Raw genomic sequence first — 26,668 nt, forward strand, 5'->3', positions numbered from 1 at the left:
CTAATTCTGACGTATCACTCTTATAAAAGCATAATTCTCGTCGAGAACTTTCTTTATTTGGATGGTGACGTTTCTTTCAAATGTGCTGCTGTCCATGCTTCTTGAGGCTTGGATCTTCTCCCACAGCCGCATAATTTTGCTGTTGTTGGATGTCTGTAAGACACAATTACGTCAGAGACAGCATATGCTTTGTTAACTGATAATGCTGTTACATTTACATCGTAAAATGGCCATAGGAAAGAAGAAATGGTGGTGAGTACTATTAACAGTAACGGAACAACCCAATGTATCTTAGCGCTTTTACACAGTAACGAAACAATCCAAGGTTACTTAACGCTTTAACGACAGTAACGGACCAATCCAAGGTCTTATTTTACACTTAACGGAACATTTATCTTAACGCTTTTATGACAGTAACGGACCAATCCAAAGTATCTTAGCGCTTATTTATTTACAGTAACGGACCAATCCAAGGTATCTAAGACCATTGATACAGGTGCAGTAATGGAACAATTTAAAAGTAGACGTAATAATTATATAAATGTGCATATTTATTATCCACACCAAAAACCTGGTCAAATCGCTACATTAATACCCCGACCTATGGATCAGTGTGCACTCAATTGTCATTCTCACCTTCCTTGGAATGATGACTACAAACTATTTATATATTTTTTACAGGTATATTTCCTTAAAAAAAGTGTGGCCCAGAACATGAGTATCCCCATATGCTTTGCTGTTTTACATCAAGACCAGTTAATTGCAGTGTCAGAGGTTTGTCTCTTTCAAAGACAAATATTGGCTACGGGGTTACGACTGTTATATGGCCAATGTTCCCCTAGGACATATGCAGCAAATGTTATAACTTTATATATGTCTCGTCAAATAACACTGTGTCGAAGTGGAAGGTAAATAGTTATCCAAAGTTCGACACAACCGAAATTATATTCAACGGTGTTTTCCTGGCCCCCATTTTTCCAAACAAACTTAAGTCTAAGTTTTGAGAAAATGCATTTCCCAGAATGAACTGAAATCAAACAAAGTAAACAATTTGTGTTTCATGGATGGATTACTTAAGTTGTTTGGGCCTTTTTATTCAAAAAATGCAGTTGAATTAAAATTTCAGCTGTTTCAAATTGTCAAACTCAGTTTGAAGTTTGAGTAATACCTTAAGTTTGTTTCGAGAAATCGGGGCCTTAACTTAGTCTTGCAACTGCTGATCTTGTTAAGAGATGTGTACTGCTAAACATCTATCTATCTATCTATCTATCCACATGGGTACAATGTGTGAGACCCATTTCTGGCGTCCCCCGCCGTCATATTGCTGGAATAAAAGCGGTAAAACCATACTCACTAACTTACCATGATAGTTTTTTGAAGGATCGTGCCTGCTGCAAAGCCGACTTTGAGGCTGTCATCAGCAAAGACATCATCTAAACTATTAAAGGGAAGTTCTTCTTTGGTGACGGTGAGGGAGGCGATGAGGTTGCCGCTGTAGGCGGCGGTCATCACAATAATGTACAGCCACCAGAAGCTAACCAGGATCCGACCGGAACTGGACTCCGGAAGATGGACGCCGCCTGGTGAATTGAAATGGACGTCACATATCTCACTTACATACTCAAAACAGTTTCAATGAACCAAAAATAGAATGTGAGTGACTTGGGTGTTACTTTGAACAGTATTCTAGTCAAAATCACGTTGTGCCAGCTTAATGTGGAACTAATATGGTGCTGAATAACTTATGGTCATATAGTTCTGGCGTGCCCATGGGACGCAACTCGACGAGGCGAATTGCAATCCGGGACAAGCCGAATAGCTGAATTCCGGGACAAGCCGAATAGCAACTCGTGCCCATCTGGAAGCATTTTTATTGGCGCATGAACATCAGAACTACTTTAAACAAGAACAATAACTCTATCTTGTTTGATTATAATGGTACTTAATGTCACCGATGCACTGTATATTGTATTGCTGTTTTTAGTTTTGTTTTTATTTATTTATTTTAAAGAATTAATTATCTTTGATACAAATAAAAGGCGAAACAATATTAAACACATATTCGAACGTAATTATTACCAGCTGTTCACCTTTATTTCCAAATATATATTTCTTCATAGGGTTTACAAATCGCAAATGAGATTTACTGTATTGCATATACAAAATATATGCGTTAAAATTGACGTTAAACTATTTCTCAAACTGAACATTCATGTAACCTTGCTGCCAAATCCCTAGAGGAATTTTGAAATGAATATGCTGAAAAATATATGAATGCCCCCCAAAAAAGTCAGACTAATATATCCAAAATGTTAAAGCTTAAAGTTGATTAGTTATATATCGAGTGATCTTTTTGTTTTAAAACTCGTAGCGATTTATAACTATACTGATGGGCAAAAGAAACTTTCTGTTGCAAAATTGTTCATAATATCAACATAAGAAAATATAATCAAATGCAAATTGCCCCATAGTTATTGCCAACAACAAGGGTTCGATTCTGACCAACATCAGCGCTCAAACGCACCTCTTGACAATCGAAAACAGCAAAATGCACGTGTTTTGCAAGTAAGGGTAACATGCACGTGCATGCACGGTATGAAACCACATCACAGCACAGAGCAGATCGTACTTCAGCAGTGGCTGAAAACCACTTTACAATGCCGAAGTTAACTTCAGCAGAGAAGCATTACCAACAGACTGGTCAGACCTCAGACGGGCCAAAACAGGCAGACCCCGGGTGACAACTGCGCAGGAAGACCGCCACCTGAGGACGTTATACCTTAGAAACCGCTTCCTGACGGTAACGTCATCAGCATCAACAGCATTCGGTCACCCAGTGAGTCGAAGGATAGTGTCAAGGAGACTACGGGCCTATGGTATCAGGGCCTACTGACCGTGCCTGGGGACGCTGCTGACAGACAGACATGGTCGCTCGAGTTGTCCAGAACTTCTTTCACGCCAACAAAGTCAACGTGGCCTGCATGCTCTCCTGACATGTCAGCAATCGAGCACGTATGGGACCATCTTCATAGAGTTATTCAACGGAGACAGAATCCACCAGTTACAGTACAGCAAATGACTCAAGTCCTTGTCGACGAATTGAGGCGAATCCCAGCTGACGTCATCAGACTTCAGTCAGAAGACGTGTGTTTGCATGTATTCTATTCAGAGGTGGTCAAACTCGCTATTAGAAACTTCTGTTCACGCTTTGCTGTGTTTCCAAAATGGACCCACTGATCGTGAAGTCTCTAGTTTGACCCCATGTCGACCATAACCTGTTCAATAAGTTATCAGCCTTGTTAAAATTCGAACGTTTGTACTTAGCACGTGCCTATGTCATTGCTTCACAAATTATATATTGCAAACTTCGATTTCTTGTTTTTGTTTTTAAGTGAGATCAAATTGAACGAGGAGAAAGTTTCTTTTGTCCGTCAGTACATATTTCCTAGAAATGGTGTAAAGCGCACGTACAATTCCTGAAAGAAGCCCACAAGATTGTGAGAAATACATTCAAATACACCCATGAGAGCCGTTATGCAAGCATACGCACGTATGTGAATCTCTCACCGTCTATCGCATTACTCTTATTAAAACCTTCACATTAGGCAGCACAATTCTGTTAGCTACGTTCTTTGTTCTTTCAATATGACTATATATATGTTTCATGATGTTTTAAACAATGACATAATGCCATAAACGATTGAAGAGCTTGGAATTATTTTTATCAAAGCACCGCAATCATTACGCGCGTTCTGATTGGTTTGTCGTATTTTCGCACATAACAAGCATCGAGACGAGGACGAATTTTCTTGGAGGTCACGGAAAGGAGCGAGTGCTGACGAATGGGCGAATTGCGTTTCTTTTAACCACTCAAATACAACCAATTTCGCCCGTCCGCTGTTTTACTGGTTGAGGTTAGAAATTAGAAACATTTAAAACTACGGATGGACTTTCCTCAAATGAACTAGTACTACTAGTATGTGATCGTGGCTTTAATCGAAAAGGGAAACAACAACAATAGCCTACATCCCTTTAGTCTTTATCGCTCAAAGATGAGGATACCATCCGTTTAATAACTATACACGAAATAACATTACGCGCGGAACCATTTCTAGCATGTTGATCATACGTAAAGGGAAAGTGTACTCTGCAATGTCTTGAATGGAACTCGTATAGCTGACCGGCTTTGATTGAACGGTCAAAATTCGCGAATGGTCGTTCTGACATGAGTTGTGTTTGGCTGTCTCCAGATCTTTTTTCCCTGATTTTAATGAGGATGGATAATCTAGTTCCATGTGCACTTGATTTTACACCACACTACGCATGCACCTTAAACCTGTATTACTGAAATAGTTTGCTTGAATATGTAAATTCTATGGGTTATTGCAGTTGTTGAAAGACCAACAAACAAATGCGCATGGAATAGACAGGGGTCAATTCCAGAATGTACAGATATCTGTAAATACCTCCGGCTACATATCCGTTAATTGGGATCAAGACATCATTCCAAAAAGACAGGTTTCACCCTTTGGAGCACACTCGCCCATTTATGATATCAATCAATAATAGTATCTATATTAAACTATAAGATATCCGTCGACACGGCGCGTTAAAAATGATATACTGGTCAAAGAGTTCAACCCAATTCCCACATTCACTCCCCAGTAACACATTATAAATGCCCATGGAAACTCACATGGAACACGCCACACCTACCCTGATGTATGGTCGAACCAAACAGATACATCACAGCATCAAGAGCTCCCGCTGGTTTCCATCCCTTTTCTACGGATTTGTCATCGTTGTAGAATGGATTGTTCCATTCCATTGCCAGGTAGAGCAGGACTACCCCAATTAGAACCGCACCCCCAACGGCATACACCTGCCAGCGGAACGGATCGGTCAGGGCGCTTGACAACTTGGACCTGCCTCTGGTGTTCCTCAGTATCAGACCGTTGCTTGACGCATGGACAAATGGCAGGAAGTCACCGTGGAGATCTCGACCTTCCGTGTAACCCATTGGAGCCGCAACGAAGTCCACTTCCTGTGTTAAGACAATACAGTTTAACTGACAACGTGTTTTGTTTGCTTGTTTCTTTCATTGTTTTACGCCGCACTTAGCAATATTTCAGCCAAATAGCGGCGGTTTCTCAATAATCGAGTCCGGACCAGACAATTCAGTGATTGACGCCACAAACATCGATCCACGCATTTGGAATGATGACATCTGTCAACCAAGTCAGAGAGCCTGTGACCACCCGATCCCGTCAGTCGCCTCTTACGGCAAGCATGGGTTGCTGAAGATCAATTCTTACCTGGACCTTCACGGTGTGCAATCCTACTGTTTAAAATTAGTGCATTAACCAACATTCATTTGGCCAAGGTATATTAATCTGAAACTGGATATATGTTCAGCAACAGCCGTAAAACCAGATAAAATTTATAAATCAATTAAATCTATGAACCATTAAACGCATTTTGAACGATGTAGTTTTTGTGACATACTGTTGTTTTTCAACAGTCTGGAGCATGAATAATTTTCAATAATTTACTTTGACAGCATATTTTCTTCGAAAAAGAGTTCGACTATATAAACTGCTTCTTTAATAGGTGATAATTGTAACTCTGACAATTTAAATAATTCTAAGGATGAGTATGGCGAAGAATAACAGTCTTGGTTTGCCGATAAATTAGCGCCAAGTGTATCTTGCTCAATTGACAAAATTATGTAATTCCTTACACCACATGTTCCCGTGTTTCTTTCAGAGGAGCAGTTGACTTGACTTTGCATGTGTTTGTGACACGTACCCCAAAGGGCAGGATACTCTTACTGTTTCACGAATACGTGTTATTATGCCGATTTGACAAGCATGTTTGTGAAATAGATGGAATCGTACTGCGTACTCTTCTGTCAACAGCGAGTTTTCATGGTTTGACTTTGTGCAAACGCTTTTTTAGTCAACACTTTGGTCATGTTTAGATATAGCTAATTAACAAACACAGTATATATATTTTTGGGTTATCTTACCGATTCATGTGTCATGAAAGATAGAAACTAATAATTGATTCTATTTTCATATCCATATCTATTTCGTTCACCGAACAATGATTCTGGGAAATAAATCTAAATACATATAATAAATATACTGGACAAAATAAGTAAGGGATATTGGTAAACTATTTTTATGATTGATATTTTATCAGTGTGTAAATGAATAAATAGATCAGTATTCATAATTTCAAAATTTACATATATCCGTAACTATTTTTATCCAGTATAGATGAAAACGCCTTAAACCAAAATTCTTAAAAGACTTGACACTAACCATACTACCGTATTGTGTCCGAACATAGACAAGGGGATCAAGCTGTAGACAGTTATGCACAAGAGGCCGTCACTTCAATTGACGCTATTGTAATAAATTAAATTTGCTGAAGCATTCTTACCATCCGCTGTAACATGCCAGTAAGTCCTGAGTAATTGGAAGAGTCTTCGGAAATCGGCACTCCCCATTCTCCGTCAGCCGGTTCAGATACAGAGTACCTATCAATAAAAAAAAGCTCACAATATAAATTTTGAAATTTTGTTTTCCTACATTTCGGGATAACATAGAACGGTAGCTGAGGTCCATAGCTGTATCGCCCTAGAAATGGCCCTAGAAATCGCCCTTATACAATATAAAGAAATACACGCGAGAGAATATAGTTTTACGTAATCTCATGGTAGAGACAGGGGTGGAAATAACTTTAAAATTGCTAGTGTACTCCGGTACAGTGGCACATGTAAAATCACTTGCCCTGATAATTTTTCCACTATACCGGCCGTTTTCTTGTTGATTTTTTAAATAAACAACATAATTAACATTGGAAAATCAACTGGACACCGGTACGGTGTGATATACAAATTTGCTTGCTCGACAGAAAAACACTGGACTTGGGCGTCGGGCAATGGGTTATTTCCACCCATGTAGAGAACCTGAAAAAGGTTCTTTGGACACTGTAAAAATGTAGCTAGGGGAGACTTCAGGCCACAATTCGAACCATAACCACAAGACTACTTTATGACTGCCATGATAATATGACATGCCTTAAATATTTAAGTGAGTTCTTGAGCAACAGTTAGGCCTCATCATTAGCCTGATGTGTAACCATGAGTAAAGGTGAAAGTGATGCTCGTCATGTCGAAGGGGTCGCGGGTTCGATCCCCGGTCGCGTCATACTAAAAGACGTTAAAATATGGTACTTGTTGGTCCCTGCCTGGCGCTCGGCATTAATGGGTACAACAAGGACTGGTCGGCTCGGAGTCAGTATAATGTGTCTGAGTGGGGTATTCATGCTTCACTGCGGCATGGTATCTAAGTGGGCTAGCACTATAAAACCAGCTTAAGTCTGGGCTAGTACAAGCAGCCGCACATACACATACACACGCATGCACGTCGTCATATGAGCGAAATATTCTCAAGCACGACGTTAAACCCAATTTCACCTCACCTCATGTCGAAGGCCCAGGTTTCATTCCCCAAATGAGTCCAATTTCTGGTGTCCCCCCGCGTCAATATTGCTGGAATGCTAGTATTAGCTAAAGCGGCGTAAAATCATACTCATATACTTAGGTGAAACCTTTTACTAGTTTTTCACTTATTTTTTGGTTTGTCTGTTGTGTGAAGCCGCATATTCCAGCTATATGGCGGCTCTGTAAATAACCGAGGCTGGACATGACAATACAGTGAGCCTGACCACCCGATCCTGTTAGTTGCCTCTTACTACAAGCATGGGTTGCTGAAGACCTATTCTAACCCGGATCTTCATAGCCCAGCGGATAAGTGATCAAATTGTGCACTTCGTGTTACTGGCCTGAAATTTGGCATGATCATAGCTTATACCCTTCTTATTAAATAAAGATCGAGAGGGCTCGTAGATTTTTCATTTTTGGGGGGCACCTTTATTTCCCACCCTTGTCCACCACTTGAAATCACTAATGCACAGATTCATCAGCTTGAAAGATTTGTTGTGTATGACAGAGAAAGCAATCTGATGCAAGTGAAAGAAGCAAGAAAGTATTTGTTCGCCACGAAGGGGAGAACATTGAACAATATACCCCCAACAGAATCAGCTTTGATCCAACAGATAAAGAGAGCTGTATACCAGGGGAGCTATGTTTGGGGGCAATCTCTGATGAAATCACTGGAGTTACCAAGCCCTCTGGATTGGGGCTGGCAACAACTCTCTTGGGGAGAGCTTGGACAACTATGGACAACTCTCCTGGAGGCATCAAAGAGCTGCCAGGAACTGTCCAAAATGTAAAAAAAACGGTGCAAGTGCGTAAATGCTGTAACTGATTTTCTGATTCAGTCAAGGTAGATACAATTATATTCAAGAGACGATCGAGTAACTTGCCACAGGTAGATGAGATAGCTACTTTGACAGTGATGTTGAAATCAAACATGTTTGCGTTGATTTTGATATGGTTATAATAAATGATCCATATCCAACCATGCTCATGCATTATATATGTAAGTAGATCTAATGATATATTCCTTTTATATAAACTTTCATCTGTTCTCGCAATATTCTTGATACATAATTTATTAGGATTTGGAAATTTTAAATTGAGTTAAGATGAATTTTTTTTGAACATTTATTTTTGTCCAACTTAAAAGAAAAAAACAATGAAAAGTAGACAAAATCTGCGAGGCTTCTCGTTTTGAATTTGCAAAGAAATGATTATAAATGTTAGATCATGGGATGAAAATATCCGTCAATTTTCCCATTTTCGGGTAGTTATGATATAAACTGACTTCCGTAGACCTAACCGTTAAAGATAGAAAAACATGAATTGAAATAAATAATGAAAAATCGGTATAAGCTAGATTTCATACTTGGTACACGTAGTGCACGATTCAGTGAAAATACTGCACTTTACCGCTGGGGTATCACGGGTGTCACTTTGGTTGGCAATTACAGGTTAGATGAAACGTACGTAAAATTGAGGACATTTCCAAGGTGGTTTGCAAGGTCGATGCTGGCTTGTTTGTAGACGACACTTCCATCTTTCTCTTCATACCTCTTAACAAACGGCAGCCACTGAAAGTAACGCATGTCAATTAACAATTAACAGAACGGTACTAATTAAACGTTAGTGAACTACAAGATGAATACTTAATCTTTGTCACAGGGCTATGATATCGCTGCACTGACAGTGAAACGACGTAAAATCCGTCCTTTATGGTGTCGACTGGTCCAAGAATCACACCAACGCTGTCACATATGAAGTCAGTAGGGCCGGGTGTGTCCGTGAACGTTTTTTTGTTTTGTTTGTAAAGTTGGTAATATTCTCACTATATGACTATAGTATGCAAATCGAGTGTGATTGTGTGTGATTTAAGTATCTTTTTTCCCTCAAAATCGTAAGAAGGAAAATAATATACCGTTGGAGTGAAGTGAATTTTTCAACTGTTACGAATATCGTACTAATTCATCTGTTTGTTTGTTGTTTACGCCGCACTTAGAAATATTCCATCTTCTTGGTGGCAGTCTGTAAATAATCGAGTCACAACCAAACAATCCAGTGTCAATTAAGTCAGCGAGCCTGACTGTTCAAACTCGCTAGCCGCCTCTTACGACAAGCATGTGTTGCTGCAGACAAATACTGACCTTCAAATTCATCCGTATTCATAGCGACAGAAAATTGTTCTTAGAAACTTTATATATATTACTAACAAGCGAAATAAATGCCTTACTGCTACTGATTTTCGAAAACCAAGTTTTAAAAAGCTCCGCCTTAGATTTCGTGAAAATGTAATCAGGGACCCACCTCAAGTACCGCGGCTCTCAGTTTCCTCTGGTTCAGCCCTAGTTTCAGATTCGGGAACACATCATCGTGGGACGCATCATGGCGGACGGGGGATAACTTCCGGCCATGCGGTTTCCATAGCAACGTGTGTAACATAGTGTTTATGGTTCTCATGTCGTCTTCTCTTCTGACAATCTAGAAATGAATAAACAGGGTGTATTTATTTTTGCCAAAACCACGTTTCTACTAAACTACCTAGTTATGACATTAGGACCAAAGTCATTCCATTAATCTACAGTGAACAACATAACGTTAGGATTAAAAAATATTTGTTTTTTGCACACAATTTCATAAAAAAACATATCCCCAAACATTCGGATCCTTAACTTTGTTTGTGTTACCGACTATTGCTTTTCTGTTGCCTGTCTATTATCGCTGCCGGGGAAGCATTACAAATCGATCTGACGCAATTTCTAACGTTCTAACATGTATTAATGCAGTTAGTGATGCATTTTAGGCATTGAAACAGAACCCCCCTCTGAAAAACCGTTACAGTTGGGCTTCGTCTAGCGGGACCTTACTTACCTGAAGAAAATGGTCCGTGAAATCAGATCTGTTCCATGTGTGCTCTGATGACAAAACCTCTGATGTTGTTTTCACTACCCACTGAAAGAAAGGTAAATGTTGGCCATTATTTCTTAAGTATTGTACTTTCCGAAATTGTATTGTAAATAAATTATTGTATCTCTTCGCAAATATTTTGTTATTACCGCGTGTATCATAAGGATCTGTTTGAAACACTCTTAATGTCCACACATAAAAGACAAACAAGCATGTGAGGGTGTGCCGAGAAGAAAGGGTGTAAACGTTGCGTTCAATATTTTTGCAGTTATAAGGGTTAGAATCGCCCTTCAGAAACCCGTGATTGTCCTAAGAGGTGACTAACGGGTGGTCAGGCTTGCTGACTTGTTTGACACATGTCATCGTATCCCAATTGCGCAGATCGATGCTCAAGCTGTTGATCACCGGATTGTCTGGTCAAGAATCGATGCTTGGTGGGGCGTAAAACTAAACTCACTCCGTTTGTGTTTAGTGGCTGCTTGCTCTTGTGTGGATCTATTTATAGACTAAGTGCAACCCAAGAGATAGCACTCAGATACTCCATTCAGCTGCCAGTCCTTGTTTTATCCGCTTATGGGCAGTGGGGGTAGCCTAGTGGTTAAGGCGTTCGTTCGTCACGCCGAAGGCCCCTGTTCGATTCCCCACATGGGCACAATGTGTGAAGCCCATTTCGGGTGTCCCCGCCGTGATATTGTATGCTCCCCAGGGAGTTGAGATTGACAATACGATGTGCCGTTGAGATTGACATCCAGTGAACGAGGGAAAAACAAAGCGCCTTTGAGCAGCTGAGCGGAGCTGGATATCGGCGCTATACAAATGTATATATGATGATGATGATGATGATGATGATATTGCTGGAATATTGCTGAAATCGGCGTAAAACTAAACTCACTCACTCACTCAATTTACCCGCTTATGACAAGCACCATGCAGGGTAACAACAATTGACATTTTATAAAGTCTGTTGGTACGACCCAAACCGCCAAGCGTCCGCTACGCGGGCAACAAACAATACATATATGCAGACAACTGACCTGTTTTAGTTTGCTGATGTCGAAGTTCTTGTATGAGGTGCTGATGACGGCGACATGGTCCAGTTTCAGGTCCATGCCCTCTATGGATCTTAAAGCAGGTCGAGGGACTAACAGCAGCCATTGGGAGAAGTGACGAAACAAGGAACCCTTCCCAAAATACGTGTCAAACTCCTCAGCCTAAAAACAAGAAGGTGTAGTAAATCTTATTACTTTCTGCTTAGCTACTCCCAAAACTATCGTTCTGTCTAACGCTAACAGCATTAAAATGCTCCTTCCGCCTACGACACACACAATAGAAAGTAAAGCAAAATATAGTTTAAAGTTAGCCTTGGATCGTTTGCTCAGCGAAGATTGGCGGAGCGCTGCTGCACTTGACACCAAGGACGTTCTGCAGTAATGTGACGGTCCGTCCATCGTGGACAAGCAGATTCCATCTGTGTACTCGTAACTCGTGGCTGTAATCTTCTAATTACTACCTGTGAAATGTTAACAGCTCGTGCCACAATGTTCTAGCTTGGCACGACAGTGTTCCAACTTCCAACATGCCAACTTCCAACGTGCCAATTGCAAGTAAACTTTCCTGACGGTGCAGACGCGAGATGTAAAAAGGATTCATCCGTTTAATTGAGATTAAACAATATCAGGACAATATTCAATTTTGTTTTTATCCAAACTGACACATTTAAGCCCGTCCATGTTCACGTGCACGAACTGGGCGTGTTTGCACGGATTTCAGAACACGTTGTGAATTGAATAATGATTGTTATTTTCTAAATCTGCATACAATCCTACAACCTGGTTACCATAAAATATCCACAAAAATAGGACATCCCTTACTTTTAAAGGCACAGATGTCACAATAATGAAAAATTATATTCATCTGCAACACATTCTTTCTGATATAAAATAGGCAGTCTGCCATTCCTACATACAACTGCTACTCAATTTGTTTTTAAAGACGTGTTATTAAATATATATATTGGTTTGAACATTGTTTTTCAGTCACTTGAGATAGACGAATGCTTGTCTTGCTCCAGCTACAAATTTGTTCAAATACAACATGTACACATCTCACATATAAAAACACACACCTATTGTTATCTCATCGGTAGAATGTTTGGTATATGGTTCGATACTGAATTCTACATTATATTTATTGCTATATCTAGAGCATCATCATTCTCCTCCTCTGCAGAGGAATATATTGGATCAACAGATATATCGAACACATCTTTAAAGTGTTCATGCATTTTGTCAAAGTGCAGTACATTCTTTCCTTAATGCAGCGCAGTCTTTTCCAAAATACTTGACATTTATAAAGTATATGAATAGTTCATCACCTGTAACGGGTGGGTCCATACATTACAAAGACAGATCACACAATAATTCATCATTTAAAAAAAGCCTAACAAACTCCACATTATACACATTAAGCATAAATCGTGTTACTCCTTGAAATATTTTTGTCCTATGTTCCAACAGGATCCATTGAATTTCATGAAGCACATACATCAATCGCAATCCAATTGATGCGCAGTGTTCGTAATTCACATATTGACGAATGGCATGTTCAAATTTACCTTCTAACCACAAACATGACACACCGATTCAATACCAGTCTCAACATCCAACTTATCAATTTGTACGACCTTGCTTGAAAAGACAAATACCATAGATAGAATTACACAGTCACACTATTCTCGGCTGTATGCTTACTGGGGTGTGTTATTGGGTAATCGCTGGGAACAGTGAAGCTTGATCTTCATATCTTCAGCTTCATGAAGATGACTGATAAATGTATCAGGTAAATCAATTTCATTGGAACGAGTTGTGTCATTCTTATCTTTCTGTTAAGTCACAGCCTTGGTACCCGCGCAGGAAGGATATATAACTCTTCTCTCTTCCTATTCAGAACATGATGTCAGCCTTATACTGTGTCGATGATAAGGGACACATTTGCTGCTCCTAAAGCGGGCACGATTCCCACTGCAACCACCACTGTATCTCGCTTCAAATAGACAACGTGAAGAGTTTCGGTAATGTACCCATGTAATCCTCGTATATGTACGCTAGGTTTCTCAGAAAATTGTGGAATTTCTTCTACCATTGGGATCTGGAGGGTCTGTTATCTCTGGGGATATACACAGGTTTAGAGACAGAGAAGTCATACACAAAACATATGACAAAACATATATTATCCTCAGAAATAGGTCTTATTTCGAGTAGTTGCCAAAATATCTATGAATATTATATGAATGAACCACTGAACACCAGTGATGATACCAAGTGTTTGCGTAAATGGTCAGCATAATCTGTCTTCCGGTAGCATCCGCCATTCACACCAAACCTTAAACAATACAGACAACCAAGTAATCGAAGATACTACTACTTTCTTGACATGTCAGTTGTTAAGAGGTAGGTTATGTACATATTTACTTGTTAATCCACAGCTTCCAGCAAAGGCAGTTGGTGTCATGTAACTGAGGCAAAATCATGCGGAATCCAATCCACCTGATCGTTTGGTTATTTTTCCAACATGAACTTGTCAGTTGTGCTTTACACAAACAAGTCAGTCAGTGCATTTTTACTACCTCAAAATGATTACGGAGAAAATGCAGGAAATCCATCCAAATGTACGACCACTAATTTTGACCATGTAGAATTACTAACTGTAGCATATGACTGACTGAAAGAAGTACACATTCCTCTACTACGGAAAGCAACACTTACCAAGTACCGAGAAATCAATTAATTGTCCTTCAAAACAGATATTACTATCACATGAAATGCACATTTTGAACACCTCAGCTGGTGTGAGCTCTTTCAACTTCTCATATTACATGCTTTGGATGAACATCATCTAACACACACCTAACCTTTTTTGTGTGGAAAACTCAACAATCACCATTGATGGACTGACATTCTACATTACAAATACTGTCTTTCTCCTTTGTTTTTTGCCACATAAGGCCCTGTACTCTTCTGACAAGATTTGCTGTTTCACAAAACGGAAGACCAACCACTGGTAGTCTACATCACGTGCTTTGTTTACCCCTCTGATGATCTTACATTTTCACGTATAATGTCCAAAAGCTATGAATAACCCTGAAATTAACGTGTGTAATACGTATGAGGTCAGAATCAGATAAGTCAGGCGTAATGTCACTTTTATAAGTATTTTGCCCACTTAATAATGGTAGGGAAAACCCACAGTGATGCAGAATTTGGTGAAACCCACGAGGACGCGACAATTCAAGATTTTGTAGATCGCATCAATAACTTTAGTGAGTGAATGAGCTGGTTTAGTTTTACAGCACTTTAAACAATAGTACAGTGATATCACGGCTGGGGACACCAGAAATCGGCTTTACACATTGTATCCCTGTGGGGAATTGAACCCGGGTCTTCGGCGTGACGAGCGAACGCTTTAACGATAAGTCTACCCACGTTCCCTAATAATTAAGAGCTAGGTGCCTTGATAAGCTGTCTGGCATTTCATATTCAGGGCAGTTGAGATCTGTTTAATAAAGATTGCATTTAATAATGTAATGATTTTCTGAAACGGATGGAAAAAATGGTCCTCTTTACTGAACCAAGAGTGTCCCGTGACATGCTCGATGTTCTGAACAAATAATTTGACATATTTGTGTTGCTACCTGTGTACAAGAAATAGTAACGGTAAATACGTCTGTATTAGTAAGGAACACTGTCTTGGTGCTAATCGTCCGTTTGTGTGACATTACACTGTAACAATTGTTAAACAGGATGAATTAATGTATTTCCATTAATTCCAGTAAATGGGGACTGCGTGTCAGTATGTGCCAGAAGGTTCCTACTAATGGGACGCATGAAGACAAGTGATGTGCATACATTTAATGTAGAGTCATAATGGCAAATCAGAGGAGTTAGATTGGAATAACATACGCGCGCATGCAGTAAACATTCATCCCATGATTGATACATCGCAATGACTCATTTCATTGTTTAACTTCAATTTAGTTGCTGAAAGGAATTTAAACATGCTGTTCTTGGTCACATGTTGTCAGAGAAAGAAAACAAGGCTTTTACCAACTGTAAACATAGAATTAGACAAAGAAAAATGCTGAACGCTCTTTAACATTTAAGCAGGAAGTTAATGAACTTCATCATCACACGGAGACTGTTTTAGGGAAAATTATTTTCGGAAGATCAGTTTATCTTGGATTATGTGTTTGATGTGAACAATAGACAGGAAACTGAAAAATATGTAGTTTAAAAAATTGATGTGAAACAAAGTGCGTTCTTTTCTGTCGGCATTGTATGAGCTATCTACACATGCAAAATCGACTGACGTGTGTTAGTTGCTGGTGGTTTTAAACTGGCTATTTGTTCGTTTACCTTCATCTTGATGAATCGTTGTGTTGGATAGATCTGGCGCCATTAGAGGACAATTATAGTTGAACGAACGCAAATACCATGTATGATGGCATACATTTACCCAATCATAACATCATAAGTGTCAGTCTATATCTACCGGTGGATACTATCAGTGAAGGCTGGACATTATTTGACATTTTCTTTCATACGTTAGAGAAGCAATACATGGATTGGAATACCATTAGAAATAAGTATTGAATTGTGCTTTGGAAATTGGAACAAGGCAATTGGATGAAAATAACCATCATTGTTGGCATCGTTCTTACAAACGGTAATCTTAATATCGTGGTACCATTCAAGAAGGCTTGAAAAACTGTGAAATAAACACAAACAAATGTCTGTAGTAAGATGTTTTCTAAAAGATAAGTCCCCATGGTCCTAGTATGGTGGTCTACCTTCAGTTTTTGGCGATATATAGCCTGTTTTTATATTGTATTGTCCAAATAGTACTATTAGTTTTAACTTTCCACGCTAGTTATAATTCTAATTGTGATATTCTAGTTGTTTTACTGTCCTTTGACAACAGGTTTATATAATATCCAGATGTTCCATTTCAATGTCAAATATGTTCTCGTCACGAAATATTGCCGATGTGACGTTAAATATTAACTCACTCACTTTAAAAGATAATAATGGATATTGGTTATAAATAATTAATTACATATGGAAATATACAGATATTTGCTTATTTCGACAAAAGGTAATTTCATACAATTTAACATCGGCTAAATTGTCGAGTCCAAGAGATGCTGTTTACATCGCTCTTACATATGTGTATGAAACTATTCATTGCGCGAACAGAGCCAAGTGAGCTCGTACCTTGTTACTGATTTGTAATTATCCAATCTAAGTACATTCAAATTAGAATAAAATTCTTTCGCATGATGACAATAGAATCAACATTTGCTTTCAGCTGTGGAACGACGTGGTTAGGGACATATAGAAAAAAGGTTGAAATGGCTAATTCTTGACAATCTTTTAATGGTTTGGCAAGGGGAAAAAGATATTTCTCCAGATATTTATTGAATATCGTTTAAATGACATGACTGAGGAGAACTAAAGACTTTACAAGTTATAGACTACTGCAAATTACTCCTCTTTGACCGCATATCTTTTGATAAACAAATTACAGAACGTGCAACAGCAAGATTGTTAAGAAAAAATGACACCATCAGTCCGGTCTTATAGCAACTACGCTGCCTGTCTGTGAAATATAGGATACAAATCTAATGTTCAAAAGGGATAGGGTCTGACTACCTCACCTGCCCACTTCCATCACGAACCATCAAGCTACTCGTTCGTTAAGATCAAGCGATCAGTAACTGTTCCAAATTTCATCACCACCATCAAGCTTCTCGTTCGTTAAGACCAAGCGATCAGTAACTGTTCCAAATTTCATCACCACCATCAAGCTTCTCGTTCGTTAAGACCAAGCGATCAGTAACTGCGCCAAGTTCCATCACCACCATCAACCTCCTCGTTCGTTGAGACCAAGCGATCAGTAACTGTTCCAAATTTCATCACCACCATCAAGCTACTCGTTCGTTAAGACCAAGCGACCAGTAACTGCTCCAAGTTCCATCACCACCATCAAGCTACTCGTTCGTTGAGACCAAGCGATCAGTAACTGGACCAAGCGACCAGTAACTGCTCCAAGTTCCATCACCACCGTCATCCTACTCTTTCGTTCAGAGCAAGTGATCAGTAAGTTCTTCAAGCTTCATCACCACCATCAACCTACTCAATCGTTGAGACCAAGTGATTTAACAACTAACAACGGCTGTTAGTTCTAAGGACACCACCCCAGCCTTTTCACCACAGGAACAGTTAAGTCCCAGTTGAAGACTTCCTTCTTCAATACTACCTTTGATAGTAGATATGTTGTATGAAAATATGCAAATGCTGCTAAAACAACAACAGCTCACAAAATTGTAACAACACAATTTTAGCAACTTAAAACAGGGACAGGGCAAATGCAGTGGTTACTTACCTCTTTAAGTATTTGCCTAATAAGTGGTAAAGAACACAGTACTACAAATCGTAGTCTGAGTTTCATCTTGTCCATGCCAATGCTTTCCATGATCGGTTCCAGGAACTTCAGATTACCGTCTTTCTTCACGAACACTAATTCTGACTTGACACCAAGCCTTGATAGGGCCCTGGCCAGGCTGTGCGAGTCAAAACCTGAATAAAACGAAATATACACAACACTAGAAAAAAATAATACTGTTCATGTCCTGGAACAACAATTCAAACTGAAACAGTGATGATACCAGATGTTCGCGAAAAGGTAAGCGTACCCTGCCCCACCGGTGGCACCCGTCATAAACATATGCTTAATCTAGTCATTTATTCACCTGAAATAATTCGGGAACGTATGGTGTAAGTCAAAATAGGGAATTGCATGGAATATCATTTTTGTCACTGATGTATCAAATTTGGATATTTCCTCTACATGTCTACCATAAAACTTCTTGAAAGTTTTACTGAGGCCTTGAATGTTGTAACCTTGATCAAACAACTTCTGAGCAAGAGTAGCATGACGCTCTTTGAAATCCTGATATAAAGAGCACGCTCGATTGTACCTCAAAAGTTGTCAAATGTAAACACCAAAAGCTGGAGCTGTTGGAATATTGCTCGACATGAAAGGGATGTCAAGTACAGAAAATAACAAAAATTACAGAAAAAACGCCATTTTGAGTGCAAGGAAAATTACTTGTAAAGATTATATAAAAATATAGAGAAATCAATAATGCAAAGCTGACAACAAACTGATAATAATTCGTATCATATCGACAGCCTTAAATTGTATCACCATTCTGGCAGTATAGCTCAGGTTTCTACATACTGTTGTCCCTGTCACTGAGTATCGTCGTCGAGTTCCAATCTAGCGTGTGGGTGAGGCTGCTGGTGTAGTTGAGGAAGTCGGACAAAGGGGGCTCCAGGGGTACTCTGTGCTGGATGACAGACGATATCTGTCAACATCGTTCTTATAAAACGACTCCGGTCTGATGAATTGCACTGACTCTCCCCTCACTGGGTCTGGCGCTATGATGAGGTCAAAGTTGCGGTTCCTCATACTTGAAACTTTCAAAATGAATATTTAATTGTTAAAACAGACGCATACGTTCGACAGCATGCTCACTGACTATTAAAAAGTTGGATTGATGTTTGGATGATCTGGCCTTGCCTATAATACAATATGTGAATATTTTAGAAAAACAAACAAACAAACCCAGGGATAGATTTATGTACTGCCACATCACTAAAATTGGTTAGACTTATATTGCTTATAAACAGTCCAGTCGGGGACAGATTAATGTTCAGTGTGAGTGTGTTAGGTGCACATTAGCAACACCCATACACCCTCTCGGCACCCACACAAAATGAGTCCATGAGGGGCTGTTTTTTAATCACTATCAAATAGTCGTGATACCAAGTGTTTGCGAATAGGCGAGGGTATCTGTCCCACTGGTGGTACCCATCATAAACAAAGGGAAAGGCAAGTCAATTGGTCACCTAAAACACACACACGAACGTATGGTACATTACAAAATAGGGAATTGCATCGGCCATCAGTGTTGTCTCTGATGCGTCAGATTTGGAAAAGTCCTCCGCTTTACTGTTGCCTTTAGTGTTGTAGCCTTGATCAAACAACTTCTGAGCAAAGGTCATATGACGCTCTGGAAATCTTGGTTAAACAAGCATGCTGTCTCAAATGTTGGACTTCAAATGTTGTGAAATGTAAACACCAAAGACAGAAACTGTTGATATACTGCCCGATATAAATTGAAAGTTGACAATTGGAAAATCGAAATCATCCCTTTTGTCATACAGCCTTGTACAGAGTTGTATGTCACTGTGAATCTATATTCATAGCTCTTAATATGAAACCCATGAAGCAGACTCACCGGGCAAGCTGACGTGGATAAATCAGTGGAAGGGAATTGACTATTTTCTTCGAACGGTATCAGATGATGAATATACTTTCTTGGCCAGATTACATTCTGACTCACATGCTTAAAGAAACCGACCCGCAAGGTGGGGGGTTAACGTTGTTTAGAATATTACTTTAGTTATATCAACATTTCGTAAATACACCCGACCCCATGATGAATTCGTATTGTTTTGGGACAAACCCACAGCTGTTATGTTGACCATTAATATAACGATTTACTGGTGTACATGAGCTTACAAACACAACCTCATTGCCAACGGTCGAATACCACCTAGTTTAGCTAAAGACCTATCGTCCTTGTTCGTAAAAGAGAATATGAGAAGTTGTCGAAGATTGTGATCAATGAATGTGTGGCTCTAACAATGCGGTGAATGTGTGTTTTACTTAATTGTTTGTACACTGACATAGATATGACCATGTTTGATAAGCTGTTCCAAGATCGTGTACAGTACTAATGGATTACTGGTAGCCCATTATTAATGTTCCTTTATGAACGCTATTGACAGTTAAGTGTTCCCATACGCATACGCACAGTTTAATATTGACGTTACATAGAAATAGTAAGTGAGTGAGTTTAGTTTAACGCCGCACTCTGCAGTATTTCAACTATATGGCGGTGGTCTGTAAATAATCGAGTCTGGACCAGACAATCCAGTGACCAACAGTATGAACATCAATCTACACAATTGGGATACGATGACAAGTGTTAACCAAGTCAGCGAGTCTGACCACCCGATCCCGTTGGTCACCTCTTACGACAAGCATGGGCTACTGAAGATCATTTCTAACCCGAATCACACGGGTTGAAATAGAATAAGATACCTTGAATTTGACCTTATTTGGACGATCGGATTCAGGAAAATGTCAGTGTTATGGTATATTTGTATAGATTACTTTAAACACTGATGAAGTTTAAAAATAATCATTCTTAAACCCATGGCGTAAATATTTATGTCAGTTCTGGAGACTAATCAGACTGTAGTATTCGCTCAAAAAGACTCCATTGTGCGTAAAGAGCAAATTATGGTCAGCAATGGGCAGCATATCCTTCCCAACATGTTTCATGTACATAATTTAAACACTTACACATATCTCGGCAGTATTCTTGAAAAAAATACCCCTAACAATCACAAGTTGCGCGTATGTTATTTGCGCCAGACATTAGGACTGAGTTTAGGACTGAGTTCTGTCTCCAAAGAAGTTATAGGATATACCATTCGTCACCACTCGCCCCTTTCCGTAACATCCAAGAAGCTATTCATCTTGTCCCGGAATAACACGAGTTGGTCACGAATGAGGATATTCGTCAAGAGCGCTCCAAGGGAGATGACTCTATGGGGTTCGCTTGAGATAATGTTCGGCCGATAGAGGGCGCGAGAGTCGATTTAATATAACGTTGCATTAATTCATTTGAACTTTAAAAATTACTTTTGTAACCTAAATACGCATTTTTTATTGAATAAATTATATGGTAGCTTAACTGAGGGCCGATAGTTAGTATTTTGAGAGAAATGCATTATTTATTTTTAGAGAAGTGTGGTGTGAAATAGAGCCTTTAAGGTATATAGTGAACGAATCGGTCGAAACTGATTGCGAATGGTTACATAATTTACACAGATGTGCACAGCATTTCTATTGCTGTTCAAAACTCTGAACTTAAAAAAGATATATTGACGAACTGTCAATTAAATACACACTCTTATATGGGAATATATGAATTGATGCAGAAAAGCTAATGTTTGTACCTGAACAGATATTCACAAGACTCACTGCTCGAACAACTCTGTACACTTGATTCATCCGTACACTCGTTAATCCGAACATTTTTATAATCTGGACGACTTCATTACTGTCTGAATAATAGCTCTTCAGCATTTCTTCTTATTAATATGTTTCGATTTTGTTGAGTAATTTAAGATATTTAACTTGTGAGAGAGACATCATTTTTTGAATTCTATAAATGACTTACTTTGAGCTACTTTATGGAAAATGGATCCATTTCTTTCATTGAACCAGTGTATGCGTCCGATGTGACCGGTTTCATTATGAGTGATGACCTGGTCGTTGCCACCGTTCTTCGTCACAACACCTGGAAGGAGAGTGAGTGAGTTTAGTTTTACGCCGCACACAGCATATTCCAACTATATGGCGGCGGTCTGTAAATAATCAAGTCTGGACCAGACAATCCAGTGATCAACAGCATGAGCATCCATCTACGCATTCGGGATACAATGAGATGAGTCAGCGAACCTGACCACCGACCCCAGTAGTCGCCTCTTAGGACAAGCATGGGTTACTGAAGATCAATTCTAACCCGGATCTTTACGGGTCCCTGCAAGGAGAACGTCAAAAAAGGTTCCCTTTTTCAACAAAATGTCACGTTTCTTTTCTATCATAAACACTAACATTGTATGATATATAACATTATTCATGTTGAATTTATGTCGTTAATGCGACCATATGGAGTTTGTATTGTGTTGAATAATAAAACTCATTGTCAAATGTTGACAAATACGTATTTGACTAAAATGAATTTGAATATGCTCAGAAAACAACGATTTCATTGATTGAATGCAAAATGCATGTATGAAATGTCAAAGAATAAAGCCCCGGTTTGTTGTTTGCCTTTTCAGTTCTTAATAGTATTTTGTTTTACGTTCTAAAATATCTTACATCACCATTACACAGGAAAAACTGGGCATATATTCTTCTTTTTGACAACAAGGTAGATGTTATATAACAGTTATAACAATATAGCCTACACTATCGTATATATAACAATCATTTTCTGGAACGAACGAATATGGAATTTCGTATGGATCAACTGAATATTTGAAAAAAATACATTATGCAGACATGGTAATCTTTGTGGGCATATAAGTGTAAAAAGAACATAAATACATAATATTCTTTTATGGTTAACACTTTTGCTATAGATCAAAAGTACCCTTTAGAGCTAGTTCCTGCTCCGTTTAATGTATAACAATGTGATTGTGTTGTGTTTGTCGCAGACAATGTTTTTCCAATTGTCTGAAACCAAATATAGGTTCCAACATTTTCTGGGACAAATTACTGTATTCGATAGAATCGTTCGCTTACGTAATGGTATTGAAATGTTTGTGGAATATTGTTAATCTTGGTGGATCATAGAAGTTTTATATTAGCGCTAACATGGAATCAGTTTCAGGGAACAACACATTCTGTGAATATGGCCTCAGCAATGTATTAACTACACATCAGGTAAGTACTTTATTATTGTGATTTACCATATATTAGTCATCATTGTCGAAATCACGTCACACGGCACAGGTAACTTTGATTAAATTCACATACCTATTTCAATCAGCGACGCTGTGGCGTACTGTATGATAACGACGACCAGAGCAGGGACGACTCCATCCATACCGCCACCGTCGTCAACAGCGTTATATTCCTAACTGATTTTATCTACCATCATGCCATCCCATCCACAGACACCTCGCCAACGTTAACAGCACATTAAACATGTCCGCGGCATCAGCAAATATGGTATAATGAACGTGATCAATAGAAACGTGTACGTAAGCGTTAAGTCTGGAACTATCCAGGGTATGGGGTAAGGGCATCCACACAACCACATGAAGTGTACACACAGACTGGAAACGTACGGATCAAAGTGATGTCAACAAAACCATTGAGCGGAGTTCTGTTCTGATATTTGCGTTATATATTATTACCGTTCACATTCGGGAAATCGAACAACAATTGTTCGTAAAAGCAATCTTTGCATGTAGAAATATTGTAGCAACACGTTCAGGTATAATTTCAGCTCAATCATTCTTGCTGTAAAATATTTATTCGAACTCAATTAATTGGAACAGTACCGAATTGTCATGAGGCTCTAAACCTCTGTCAAATAATGCAACATAAACAATGCAGTCCAACGAACAGTATGTGTCACAGGAACATGTTTTCTGTAATCGTGTTGCCATGCCAACATGTTACTTTTTACCGTTACGTTGTTTCAACCAGTTATGTCATACGTTGTTTTAGTATAGGAGGTAACCACTGCGCATTGAGCATTGAGGATTAAACGTTTTCATGTTCAATCTACAAAAAACAACACTCGCTTTTTTATGCAAATTGTGTGAGAGGCGGGTACTTGCTTACCCTTTTCATGCCATCAATATATTAATGAATTTGCTATTTTGCTATTGACGCCTGTTGTCTGTATCGGCAGAAAATCGAGCCTGTATATTCTCTGGCGTTAATGTTCAAACACGCAATTAAATAAATAATTCAAGACTAAACAGATTAATCTTTGAATTTTATCCAATTCAAATTAAATCAAATCGTAATGGGCAATACATACAGTTCCACCATCACACTATAAACTGCTTGATTCTGATTGGTCAAAATAGGAATATAGTCAGGGATTTAGTTTCAAATAATACCTCAACATCAAAATGCCTTTTCAAACAAACCCTTGCGTATGCAAACATCGATTAATTATTTCAGGACCTGATATTCAGTGATCCATTCAAATATTTTTCACCGCATACCACCCGTTCCTGACACACCCAATAGAATATGTTTCGGCGATACTTGATAATGGGTATTCTCAGGCCTGGGTGTTTTATGTGTACAGAGGTGTCTAGAGTTGCACAAACGTCAATAGTTCAAGGTTCAGTCTGAATCCGAGGCCATTAATTATTGACGCGTCTGAGGAGGTACTTTAAATTAAACCAGAATTCCAAACCAGTTTCAGTTAGTTCTCAAACCGGTTCCAATTGCATTTCAAGACACCACGCCGTGTCATGGAGTTACCCAGTACCTGTTGAGGCGAACTGTACCAGTGTCCAGGCCACCGGTTTTGATTTTCAATGACACCTGGCTGAGGAATTTCTTGTACCATGGACTCTGCTTTTGGCAGATATTTCTTATAAATGATGAAAGGGTTTTGTCGGTTCTATTCTAACTATTGAATACGTTAAGCGACAGTTTCCATGGACTTTTAATGCCATCGGGGAGAGTGTTCTCAGAATATTGTTATTTATATAAAATCAGAAATAATTAACAGTATCTGGTATACATCATAGGTACAAAACACTTACACTGCAAATAAATTTCTCTGTACTTATACCGTTATGTGCCAGTGTTTGCAGACATTGCAGAAGTGTTGTGAGGGCAATGGTGTGCTCGTTACGATATAAAGACTGGGAGAACTTTAATTTCTAGGTATTCGGGAACGTTCCAGTGTAGTCTCTATAGTCCAGAGAGGATTTGGTCAATTTCTTTCTTTCAGGAACTGGCAGTAGTGTATTGTGTGTCGGCAAACACCGCCAAAAAGTATACTAATGATCGCATTAAAAGATAAATAAGAATACATGTATATGTAATTGCTTGACAATGTTTTTTCACTCACATCCCTATCTACAGATATCAGATACTGTAGGAAATTGCTCTATAAAGGTCATGAAACTTCAAACAGTTTAACTAACAATAATTCCATATTAAAGGACAGAGGCGCATTTTACTTGAGATCTGAATAGTTTCCGACGCCGATGTTTGCAACTTTGCGATGACCATCGGAAGGGAGACCTCATGTGGGGTGGTCAGACACACAGCAGGATAATGTGGACACCAGAGGCTGAATCTACTGGACATGTGCCTGTTGGAGTGTATCTCAATCTGTATGTCTGAACTCACCTCTGTTTGTACATGATGTACCCTGTAATGAAACCCTGGAATCATGAAGAGCCTATTGAATTATTTTACAATGTTACTCATAACATGTATGAACGCCATCTCGTACCAGTATTATAACATATGAATGTCGGCGATTCTGATTGGTCGGTTGTAACATGCAACATCACACTGTTTCATTGTGAATGACAGCATTGTATTCACCAACTTCTGATTGCCTCTCAATAATCTCAGCATTGTTAATGACGTCTCCGTTTTACAATTGAATAGCACACATGCAGGGTGACTATATAGACGTTGACCTTTGCTGTGTTTTTGCATTTACTTTCTTAAAAGATATATATGTAGTGAGGAACCCGTCTTTATCGAGTTGGGTGAAGTAAAGGTGTGATGTTGCTATAAGTAGTATCCACAAACTGAAAAAGAGGAAACAGAATTAAAAAAACATCCCATTCTGTCCCAGCCAATGTCCTCATCCAAAGTTTTACTGCCCTACATACATTGTTGGCAGTTGCTGCCACTGACAATGCCTCAAATATGTAATCATCACTAAGGTTACTTATTTTATCACAGAACTTGGTTAAACTGATATATTATTAAATGCCTCATAAAGGCCAGTGTGTTATCTGAGGAAAAGTGCCTAAACCATTCATCTGCACTATTCAACTTTTCCGCTAGATTGGAATCTTAAGCATCCTTACGAAGAGGGATATATTGATGGGTCGCCATCATTCTTGCAAAAGTAACTTCATAGTGTTCTTGTATTTTGTAAGCAGATGTGCAAATATTAAACAATAATTTGCATCTAACGTTGCTGTTTCTTCACAAAGTGTCATTAATAGCACATTCAGAATCCCTCGTCAGGTTTCAAGTCGGTACCTGTCGTAGATAAATATTAGGGCTTCCAACATCGATCACGAACTGAATACGTCAATGATTATTTTGACAAGCTTGATTTGGGGGATGAAGGTCAGTACGATCTGTCTGACAGATTGGAAGATGGGGATACAGGGGATAATGCTGAACAAGAGATTGTAAATGCAAGCACTCAGTGGAAGGCCTCAGAAAACAGCCAGGACTTTCTATGTGATGAAGTTGTGATGGCAGTTAAGCGTTTACTTAGTAAGTGACTGTGGCTTTATACGGCGGTAGAAATCGGGA

The 26,668-nt window shown here is 39.0% G+C and overlaps 1 protein-coding gene and 1 long non-coding RNA gene across 2 annotated transcripts; both read right to left on the reverse strand.

The window, feature by feature from the left end:
- Positions 1 to 9,968, reverse strand: LOC124273196 (glutamate receptor ionotropic, kainate glr-3-like). The gene is made up of 6 exons (XM_046708415.1): positions 9,815 to 9,968; positions 8,981 to 9,084; positions 6,448 to 6,544; positions 4,717 to 5,044; positions 1,363 to 1,580; positions 1 to 153 (listed from the first exon to the last, which is right to left on the reverse strand). Exons 1-6 carry the CDS (start codon positions 9,965 to 9,967, stop codon positions 1 to 3), a joined length of 1,053 nt encoding a protein of 350 aa, XP_046564371.1. The 5' UTR covers position 9,968.
- Positions 9,969 to 10,381: 413 nt separating this feature from the next.
- On the reverse strand, positions 10,382 to 23,472 carry LOC124273202. The gene is made up of 6 exons (XR_006897573.1): positions 23,156 to 23,472; positions 21,792 to 21,911; positions 18,713 to 18,951; positions 17,855 to 18,048; positions 11,449 to 11,625; positions 10,382 to 10,459 (listed from the first exon to the last, which is right to left on the reverse strand). It is a non-coding gene; the product is annotated as an uncharacterized LOC124273202 (long non-coding RNA).
- Positions 23,473 to 26,668: the final 3,196 nt, after the last annotated feature.

The sequence above is a fragment of the Haliotis rubra genome, unplaced genomic scaffold, assembly GCF_003918875.1.
Source record: "Haliotis rubra isolate DU_JTF1 unplaced genomic scaffold, ASM391887v1 Scf178, whole genome shotgun sequence".
Classification (NCBI taxonomy): domain Eukaryota; kingdom Metazoa; phylum Mollusca; class Gastropoda; order Lepetellida; family Haliotidae; genus Haliotis; species Haliotis rubra.